Here is a 10036-nt window from a genome sequence, read left to right as displayed (position 1 = left end):
CAGAGTGAAAAAGACAGCTGTATTTGATTTACAATTAACAAGATTTACAAAAGGGGGTGGGGGTGCTCCTGGCAGAGCTGCTCCTGGCCCCCGCAGACCTGGGCAGGGCCTCCAGGACAGCCTGTCTGACAGTCTGCTGGATCCCCTCTGGCCGCCTGGGCCTCGACGTCTGACGTCCAGCTTGACCTTTGAGGTGGGGCCCACGGCACGGAGTCCACCAGGAGGGCTGGCGCCCCGCAGGGCAGGCCAGGTGAGGTCAGGAAGGCATGGTACCGCTTTTCTCCTCCCGTCTGTCCCGGCGGGGCAGATGCAGCCTGGGCACTAGGCCCCAGGGGCTGCAGGCACTCAGACCCCACCCAGAGAGGCCAAACCCAGGGATCTGAGGTGGCTGCTGGTGCTCGGGAGGGGCTGAGGCGCCGGGGGCATAAGGCACATATGCGAGTCGCTCAGGGACTTGACGCAGAGACGACACCAGTGCTGGTTCTGCAGGAGGGAGCTGGTGCTGCTGGGCCCGGCACTATTGCTCAGGAGAAAGACGCTACGTGGCTACAAACGCTGAGGTGGGGGTCCCTCGCTGCACCCACACTCGGACGCCCGGGGGCTCTTCCTCTGCTAGGAGAGAGAAGGGCTGAGCCCCGCCAACTCGGCCTCAGTCCCCAGGGGCCGCCCAATGCCCAGTGCCAGGCGTCACCCACCTGTGCCCCGAGACCATGGGGTCAGAGATCGGAGGTCAGAGGTCTGTGACCTTGTTCTCAAGCGCAGCCGCGATCTGCTGGAGGCGGAAGGCCAGCTGCATCTTCTGGGCGGCAGGATCCTCCTCCAGCGCGTTGATGACCTGAGGGTGCATCACGTCAGACCCAGGCCAGGGGAGGGGCTGCCCAACCACAGCTGCCCTGCGAGGACCGGAACCTACCTCGTCATAGTACTTCTGTGTGTACTGGTAGAGCTGGTACAGGGCCACGAGGGTGTTCAAGGAGTCCGTGTGTGCCTGGGGGGGGGGGCTGGCAGTGTGACCCAGGTGGGAGAGGGGCTGTGTGACCCATGGGTAGGAGGCTGCCCCCAGTGGAGCAGTGGGCTGTAATATGTGGCGCCATGGGCACAGACAGACACCAAGGGTCACATCCTCCCAGCACTCAGACACACCGGACAACCATGGACAGAAATGTCCCCCTCCACACAGACACGTGGCAGGCAGGGCCTGCGCAGAGCTGCTCACGAGCACACCCCTCCCCCCACAGTGCACACCTAGTCACCAAAGGTGCCAGCCCACCCAGCTCCACCCTCTGCTTCTCTCCTGTGGGCACAACTTCACCCCACCCTGGGGGCAGCAGGGGGCTCAGCCCAGGGAGGGTCAGCTGGTGCATCCCCTATGGCCCCCTTACCCGGGAAATCTCTGCCAAGTGTGTGTTCATGTCCTGGTCGCTGACCTGCACCATCTGTCTGATCCCCTTGTAGTAACTGCGGGAGGCGGGGTGGGAAGGGGTGGGCAGTGGGTCCCAGACGCTGGCCCCAAAGCTGCCCACCAGGGCCCTCCTCCCCATCATAGGCCTGAAACACCCCAGGGCCCCCACTGGCCGGGGTGAGGGTGGGCGCCCAGGTCTGGGGGAAGAGTGGGCGGCACTCACTCCTCCACCATCTTCTTGTAGGTGGAGATCTCCTTGGCATAGAGCAGCTTGTTGCTGGGAGAGTCCTGTGGGGGTTGGAGCCAGGTGATGCCCAGGCCAAGCTGGGCTGGCTGGTGCCCCTGCACTTGGCCCCTGACAGGCCAGGCTTGCACCCACTCAGAGTACCCACAGAGAAAGGAGAGTGTGTAGGGGACGAGGGTCCACCTCGGTAGCCACCCAGCCCAACCACAGACCCGATGGGAACTCCTGGTAGTTTCATCGTTTTGTAACTTATAGTAAAACTCACTTTCTCACCTTGTGTAAGGGGGGCGTCCCAGGCTCTGCCCCCACAGCCCCAGTCCCCTTGCACCCGCCTTTCCCTAAGCTTCAGCTCCAAACGTGCAAATCCACACCCCAGACAAACCTCCGGCCACAACCCAAACTGACCCCTCGCTCCCCTCACAGCTCCGGCTTCCCCAGCCACCCATCCGCCCTGTGGACACCGCCCAGTCCAGGCGCTCCAGGCCTCCTGGGCGATGGCCCACATCCCCTCGCCCCACCAGAACAGCCCCCAGGGGCCACTCACACGGCTCAGCTTGTGCTCTGTGCGTGTGCAGGCGTCCATGAATGTCTGTGCAATGACCGACAGGGAGGCGTCCACCACTTCGTGGACATGCACATCAAAGATGAAGTGGGGGTTCTTGAGAATGTTCACCCAGAACCGGAGCGGTAAACTGAGGCAGAGCAACAGGGTGTGAGGGTCCGCCGAGACCCTGGGGCAGGGTCGGGGGGGATGGGGAGCCCTACCTGGAGGATCCCCCCTGGAGGAGCCCCACCTGGAGGAGCTCACCTGTTGGTCTTCCAGATGTGGACGGTGTCCTCGTCCCTGATGTCGTGCTTCTCCGCTTGCTCGTCCAGGAAGTCAAAGAAGTACTTGACGGCGGGCGGCACGGCGTGCCCGGGCGCCAGCACGCTCTGGAAGAAGTTGTCCACAAACTGCTGCAGTGTGCCCTGTGGGGCAGGGAGGGTCAGCATGGCCGCAGCTGCGTGGGTCTGCTGCCCACAGGCCCGCAGCCCACCTTGACGGACAGCAGGCGGGTCAGGTAGATCTCGGTGATGGCCTTGGTGCGCTCCTTCTCCTTCACGCTGCCACGCTTCGACTTGCCCTCGTCTACCTCGTCCGCCGGCCGCACCAGGTGCCACACGCGGTTCTCCTCCTCCAGGAGTGCGTGACCTGTGGGGAGGGGGCACTGCAGGACCGCACTGGGCTCGGCAGCTCCCCCCAGATGGCAGCATAGGGGGACACTGGCCATGCTGACCTCCAGAGACCACAGGAGTCAGGGTAAGAGGAAGGGACTCACGCTCCCCGGGCAGGTCCTGCTGGCTGTCCTCGGGCTGCTGGGACACCCCCACCTTGGACAGGAGAAGAGTGGCTCCGTCTCGGACCTGGAATACAGCCGTGAGGTGGGCCTCGCTTCCCCGTCTAGGTGGGGCCTCACCCCCCGCCCGGCCGCCTGCTCACATTGTAGTGCATCAGGGTGTTGATGCGCTTCCATCGGCCCTCCCGCTGAGAGGTCAGGTCTAGGTCAGACAGGATCTGGGCTGTGGACCCAGGACGCCACTCTGTGGGAGGACACAGCTGGCTCCAGGAACCCCACCACAGACTATCCTCTCCGGCCTCCCTCTCACTATCCCCCCACCCCACCTACCCAACCCGGTCCTGGGGGCAAGACCTCTCCCTGGGGTGCAGAGCTGGCCACACAGGGACCGTGCTCACCGAGGACCACACTGTCGGCCTTGGGCCAGCGGGAGCAAGGCTGTGTGCGATACACTTGGTCGATGATCTTCTCCTTGACCTGGGAGATGGTGTCGCAGTTGAGGACCTTGACAGGGATGGCGTCGACCCCTTCATCCTGGACGATCACGCTCACCGTCTGTGGGGGACATGGCATGAAGGGCCAGTGAGGGAGGGGTCCCCACTCTCACTCCCTCGGACATGGGAGCAGCCTCGGGCCTCCACTCCGGGGCCGCACCCTCAGGTGGAGGGGTTGGGGAAGGGCTCTGAGCCCCTACAGCACCGAGGACATCCCAGCCTCATCCTTTCCCTGCACGCTCTGGCTCAGCAAGACTGAGAGCAAACAAACAGGTCAGGGGGCCGCTCACTCACGTGTATCAGACAACACACAGACATGATGGAAGCACACACAGACAGATCACACAACATAGGCACACATCACCTCCACATGCACACAAGCTCAGCACCAGACACACTTGGTATGCACACCCCTACAGGCCCAGGTGCCCAGAAGGCAGCTGGCCCAAGGTCAAGCCACTTAGAGCCTCTCTCCAGGGACGCCCTCGAGGGCCCAATGCCTGCTGATGACTCTCGACCCAGGTCCCTCCCTGAATGCAGGCGGGCCCAGCACAGGGAACGGGTTCTGACATAAGTCTGTGGAGGAGGAGACTGGCATCTAGCTCCTGGCCCTGAGGCTAGCCCGGAGCCCAGCTCCTGAGGTCCCCTGGCAGCCCGCCCGGCCTGGGGGCTCACCAGGGGCGCATACTCCACATCGTCCCCCAGCAGCCCCGTGTCATTGAGGGTGTATTTCGCCTTCTTCTGCACGGCGTCCACTGGCCCCTTCTCCACCTGATGCTTGATCGCCTTGAAGAGCTTGTACAGCGGCTCGCCAGCGCTGTCCTGGAGCAACGGGGGCGGCTCAGCCACGGGTGGACTGACCATGCCAGAGCAGGAAGCAAGCCTGTCCAGGTGGGGCTGGGCCCACCTGGAGGTGCTGCGCGGGCAGGTGGACGTTTAGGGGGACAGCTCCACCCCACCCCTGGCTGGGCCACGTGGACTCACCTTGAGGTGCTGGTACAGGCAGATGGACATCCAGTTGGACAGCATCCTCTCCACCACTGTCTCAGACCTGGGGGCGCAGAGAGGCCTTGTACCCAGGGACCCCTTAGTGCCCCGAGGCCCAGCTGGCTCTTCCAGGCACCCAGACCATCCTCACGCCAGCCCAGCCTCCCCATCCAGGCCCTGGATCTCGGTCATGCTGCACACGCACAGCCTGTGGTGACCAAGTGCCCAGGCCCTTGAGGGTGGGCGTATCATCTTCCACCCCACTACAGCTATGTCGAAGTGACTAGCCAAGTGACTAACAGAGACTGCCTGCTGCCAGACACACCATCCCTTGCCATCTCTCCCCCTACTCACCTGCACTGGCTGCACCTGCTGGCAAATGGGTGTGGGAGTAAGCCCTGTGCCTGCCACCACCCTCCCACACGGCCTCTGCGTCCACACACCTCCCCACGCCCGACCTCCCCTCTCCCCTCTGCCACACACCTGCGCAGCATCAGCTTGGGGTTCTTGGCCACCACGTACTGCTCCATGAGCTCCAGGAAGAGTGTGCGCATGATGTCGGTGTAGTACTCCAGTTTCCCGTGCAGCGCCACCGTCAGCAGCGATGCGAAGTAGACCTTGGCACGGGCTGAGAACTCCCGCTGGTTCTCCAGGGTGTGGATGAACTGCGGGGGCGGCGGTCAGGTCAATGACACCGGGACACCTCGGTCCAGCCTTCCAGCAGCTGTCCACTGCCCCGCCCTCCAGCTGTCCTGGGCTCTGGACACCCCGCCCTGTTAGTCCGGTCCTCCCTCCCTGGGCCCCGCCCCTCGCCCGACCCCACCCTCCCTGGCCCTGCCCTCCCACCCCGGGCCCCGCCCCCGCTCACGTTGATGAGGAAGGACTTGCTGTTGAGCAGGTTGGAGAACTGGTAGAGCGCCTGCTCCACCACGGGCCGCCGCGACTCGGGGATGTCCAGCTTGCCCGTGATCATCACGTCCTTGTCGCCATCCTTGGAGGGCAGGAAGAAGACGCGGTCGGTGTAGGTCTTGTAGTCCAGCACGGGGATGCCCGCCTCGTGCACGTCATTTGTCTGGTCCTCCATCTCGATCATGAGGTCTGGGGGGAGGCCGCAGTGAGGCTCCTGCCAGCCCGGCGGCCCGCCCTCCCTGCCCTCAGGACAGCCTCCTCCAAGGCCCTCCTCCCGTGTGCCAGCCCAGAGGCGCCCTGGGCCCTGGCGGCAGGGAGCTCCCAGAAGGTCAGGGAGCCCAGGGAGGTGGAGGACTGCGGCCCTACCCGTGAACTCCTTCTTGCAGCGATCCCGCACGCTCTCCTCCAAGCCCTCTAGCTGAGACTTGATTTTCTCGTACTCACGCTCCGCCTGCTGGCTCTTCCTCCTGGGGGCACAGGGAGGCTCCTGGACCTGGCCACTGGGTGGCTCTGAGCCTCTGCCTTGTGCTGGGCAGTAGGAGTGGCCAGAGGGGCTGGGGCCGGAGTGGAGGGGGAGTGGGGAGCTGAGGCTGCAGGGGGTGGGGCAGGGGTGCAGGGGGTGTGGTGGGTAGTGGTGCAATGCAGGGGCTGTTGGAGCTGAGGCTGCAGAAGGGGAAGGCATAGGAAGGGGGTAGTGGAGTGGTGCCGGGGGGGTGGGGGTGGTGCGGAGGTGCAGGGTGTGGAGGGTTCGGGGGCCGGCAGGCTGAGACTGCTGGGGAGGGGCTGACCAGTAGCAGTAGACCGACACAGCGATGACAGCCACCATGGGCACGATGACCAGTGGAAGGATGAGGCTGAGTGGCACGTCACTCACACGTGTGTCATACTCCACGCGGCCCAGCACCCACTCCCGTGAGCCGAACTTCACCTGCGTGGACAGGTGGACTTAGCAGGGACAGGTGTGGTTAAGACAGCCCACTGCCCCGACACCCCTCGGAATACTTCCCTCCCTCCCTCCCTGCTCTCAGCGGACCCCTGGCCCCCCTACCACGCACAATGAACTCAGGCAGGTTGTGCATCGTGTCCCGCTTCTGCCGCCGCTTGGGCGGAGGCTGCACCTCCGGGGGCTCACAATACAGGTCGGTCTCGGTCAGCGTCTTCATGACGCAGCGCTCGGCGCCCACGAAGGCCTCGGCCTCCTGAAGTGTCATTGCTTTGTTCAGATTGGTGCCCTGGGGGGGGTCACAGTGACCAGGAGGGGGTCACAGACGCCTGGACCTGCTCAACCCAGACCTCAGGCTGTGTCCCCACACACAACCAGTCAGGACCCTGACCCCCGGGGCTGCGTCCTCACCCGGGCGTGGATGAGCTTGTTGACCTGTTTCTTGACGCCCCCTGTGAAGTTCTCAAAGGTGGGGTCGGCCACGTACTCAAAGGCACCGGCCTCAGTCCTGAGCGGGACGCGGTGCCCGTCCATCTGAATGAGTGCTGTGAGGTTGTAGGCCTCAGGCTCCTCAGGGACAGCCGGGGACAGAAACACAACCTTGGAGTCGTTGTAGAACACGTACTCTGTGCCCACGACCTATGAGCCGAGATCAGGCTGTCAGGCTGTCAGTTGGCGCAGGCCCCATCCCTCCTCTTACGTCCTCATCAGAGCTGAGACCCCAGCTGGCACCGGACTGACCGTTGTGGCCTGCAGGGGTCCGGCCTCCCGCCGCCGCCGCCAGGACTGCAGGGGCTCGGCTATGACCACCATGGTGAATCTCTGGATCAGGCTGAAGCCTTGCCCCGTAATGTTGATGCTCCGGCCGCCACTGGGAGGCAGGGGGCAGTGCCTCAGTGGGCATGACTGGGCAGAGCAGGTGTCTTGCAGGCTGTGCGCCCACCAGCTCCCGCTTCCGTTCTGGCCACTCGGTGGGCTTGGGGAGGGCGGGGCCTGGAGTCCCTGACCCCTCTCTGCTTTTGGGGGCACATGCAGCCTGTGTGAGCACATGCTTGCTGAGGGTGGGGGCTGGCTCAGAGCACATGACTGTGCGCACTGCCGTCTTCACTGTCAGAAGCAGGGCAAGAGGGGGCTGTGTGGCCTGCTGTCTGGGTTTTTAGGAGGAAGCTGATCTGGGGGGGACAGTGGGGTTTTCCGGAGGCCTCCGCCTGCCATCCAGACCAGCCCTACCACATCCTACAAGCCCAGTGGGCAGAGGCCTGGGAAGTGGCTGAATGGAGAGGGTGTGGTGTTGGGGGCACCGGCCAGGGAGGGAGGGAGAGGCCACACCTGACGAAGCTTCGCAGTGGCTCGAAGGCCCGCAGCACCGGATTCTCGCGGTAGGTGAAGGTGACATTGTGGTTGAACACGCGGGAGCCCCCGTAGTAAATCTCCAGAAGCAGCTCCCCGAGAGCCACCTGGGGGCCCGTGACACACTGGAGCTGGGCCCCAAACTGCATCCTGGGGGTGGGAGTGCCAGTCAGTGTCAACCCCACCCTAAGACCAAGCCCAACCCTAGGCCAGGGCGTCAGTGGGTCAGGCTGGTTCCACTGTCCCCTCCAGGGCAGACTCAGGGCCCCGGCCAGAATGCCCCACCACGTCCCCAGAACCAGGGCAGACCGAAGACTCGCCGGCCCACAGGTGACACCCACACTTTACAAGGGACGTCCCTGAGGGTCACCCGCACGTCTTCCTCAGAGCCCGTGTCCAGGTGGGTGCCACTGATGGTCAGCACGGTGCCCCCTGCCTGTGGGCCCTGCTTTGGCTCCACGCTGAGGAGCTGGGGCTGCTACAAGAGCGACAGGTGCATTCGGGTTAGCGCTGGGGCAGCCAGGCTGTGGTCTTCCCTCCCAGCCTTGACTGAACAGTAAGCGTTGTCAGAAGGTGGCAGGGGCACGCCTCATCCCACATCAGCATGCAGCCCCCAATGGGCCCAGGGTCAGCACCAGGGCCAGGTCCCACCCACGTCGGTCCCCAACCTGCAAGACTCGCGCGGATCCTGGGGCCAGCCTCTTACCTGGTAGGTGAACTGGACGTCGGGTGGCGAATGGCCGAGCTTCCCATTGACGTCCACCATGACACCCGCCGTGGAGGATGTGTTTGCAGCCTCAATGGCACACACAATCCTGGGTGGGTGACAGGCCAGGTGGGGACACACTCAAGGCCCTCCCCAGGCCCCCCAACTTGTAGATCTGTGGGCATGGGAGCCCTGGGCAACCACATACCCCTGGACCACATCCTTCCTCTCCATCCACTGACCCAGCCAATGGAGCGCAGGCTGTGGGCTGTCCACTCACCGGGTGGACACGGAGTACCGTTCTGGCTCAAAGGTGCAGTTCTGGCCAGCCACGGTGACCCTCTTGATGTCATCCGCTCTGACCCCCAAATTTGACCCGTGGATGGTGATGCGAATGCCCCCGCCCAGCGGGCCTGTCTCAGGCTGGATCTGAAATCGGCAGAGCCCAGCTGACTGGGTGGCTTGGGCAGGCTGGGGCCACACGGGTGGGCAGGGCCAGGCTGAGTCCCTTCCTGCCAGGGACACGCGAGGGGCTCACCCTAGTGATGACAGGTGGTGGGCACTCAGAGGTGGCGTTGCTGCACAGGGCCTCGTACACACACCTGCCCTGCCCGCTGCACCACACGCACTTGTAGGCGGGGTCGGCAGCCAGGCACAGGCTACAGTCACTTCGGCCAAAGGAGCAGTTGTAGAGGGTCACTGTGGAGGGAGAAGCCAGCGGTCAGCAGGGCTGCCCTGCTCCCTGCGCCCCACTTGGCCCCCACTGCCCACCCCACCCACCTTGAAGCTTGCTGTCAATATTCTTGCCATAGGACTTGATGTACAGGTGCAGGGGCAGCGTCTCGTTAGCGTCATGGGACAGCTGGGGGGACACGCAAGGATGTGCTGCATTCCTTGCTCCCACCCAAGCCCCCAAAGGTGACCACCATGCCCACGATGGCCCAGGTGGTCCTCTCATGGCCGAGGGGCAATAGGAGGCCAGGAGCTGGAGCCTCAGATGTGACGGATTGCTTTGATTCCAGGGCAGCGGGAGGACAGAGATGCTAAGGCCACGCCTGCCTGGCCAGCGGCCCCTGCTTCCTCAGCCTCCCCCTCTGCCCCGCCCCTCAAGCTCTGCAGGTGACTGGGCTGCCCCCACAGACCCACCCTCGGGGTCCAGCAGCCCAGCCTGCCCACCCTTGGCCGTACCTTTGGGGTCCGAAAGGAGAAGGTTCCTGACTCCTGCGTGTTCACCAGCACCTCGAACCTGAGCAGGTTGCTGCCCACGTAGAGGGGAGAGCCCTGCGAGACGGGCTGGTCGACACCCCAGACAGGCCAGCCCATCCGGCCCTGCCCCCCGGGCCCCCCAGACTCCTGGGCCAGCTTAGGCACTCCCATCCCAACTGACCACTCGGCCACTCCCAGACACCCCCACCAAGGCCACATGGGAGCACATAGCCCTGCTCTCGCCTCACTGAATGGCCCCCCAGCTGCCCTTCTTTTCTCTGCCTGGTTCTCAAGGATGACCCAAATGTCCCTACATCCTCCCAGACCTTGTCTCCTTCTGTCCCCAAACACATGCTGAGCACCTCCCTTGTGCTGGGCCCAGGCACCCCAACGTCGGTTTTGCAGGAGGATGGATCTGAACAAGACCCACCAACACTCCACCAGCCATCAGGCCCCTG

The 10036-nt window shown here is 64.2% G+C and overlaps 1 protein-coding gene across 7 annotated transcripts in view; it reads right to left on the bottom strand.

Annotated features, from left to right (window-relative positions):
• PLXNB2 (plexin B2) overlaps positions 1-10036 on the bottom strand; it is a 32214-nt gene continuing 22178 nt past the window's right edge. For 4 of the 7 annotated variants that reach the window (XM_058568058.1, XM_058568061.1, XM_058568060.1 and 1 more), the window contains 27 exons: positions 9561-9653; positions 9153-9234; positions 8911-9071; positions 8653-8801; positions 8373-8481; positions 8008-8144; positions 7646-7816; positions 7058-7187; positions 6728-6955; positions 6429-6605; positions 6162-6301; positions 5740-5840; positions 5333-5562; positions 4948-5129; positions 4462-4528; positions 4153-4299; positions 3382-3538; positions 3127-3227; positions 2966-3050; positions 2684-2838; positions 2455-2615; positions 2191-2338; positions 1626-1690; positions 1383-1458; positions 914-988; positions 696-835; positions 1-609 (listed from right to left, as the gene is read on the bottom strand). In XM_058568058.1, coding sequence (XP_058424041.1) covers positions 731-835; positions 914-988; positions 1383-1458; positions 1626-1690; positions 2191-2338; positions 2455-2615; positions 2684-2838; positions 2966-3050; positions 3127-3227; positions 3382-3538; positions 4153-4299; positions 4462-4528; positions 4948-5129; positions 5333-5562; positions 5740-5840; positions 6162-6301; positions 6429-6605; positions 6728-6955; positions 7058-7187; positions 7646-7816; positions 8008-8144; positions 8373-8481; positions 8653-8801; positions 8911-9071; positions 9153-9234; positions 9561-9653 — 3432 coding nt within the window. In that variant the 3' untranslated portion in view covers positions 1-609; positions 696-730. Of the gene's footprint in view, positions 613-695; positions 836-913; positions 989-1382; positions 1459-1625; positions 1691-2190; positions 2339-2454; positions 2616-2683; positions 2839-2965; positions 3051-3126; positions 3228-3381; positions 3539-4152; positions 4300-4461; positions 4529-4947; positions 5130-5332; positions 5563-5739; positions 5841-6161; positions 6302-6428; positions 6606-6727; positions 6956-7057; positions 7188-7645; positions 7817-8007; positions 8145-8372; positions 8482-8652; positions 8802-8910; positions 9072-9152; positions 9235-9560; positions 9654-10036 lie in introns of all 7 variants that reach the window. The other 3 variants (XM_058568059.1, XM_058568062.1, XM_058568063.1) reach the window with 3 other exon arrangements.

The sequence above is a fragment of the Diceros bicornis genome, chromosome 25 (genome assembly GCF_020826845.1).
Source record: "Diceros bicornis minor isolate mBicDic1 chromosome 25, mDicBic1.mat.cur, whole genome shotgun sequence".
Lineage (NCBI taxonomy): Eukaryota > Metazoa > Chordata > Mammalia > Perissodactyla > Rhinocerotidae > Diceros > Diceros bicornis.
The sequence above is the reverse complement of the archived record's forward strand: the minus strand, read 5'-3'. Positions and strand labels throughout refer to the sequence as shown.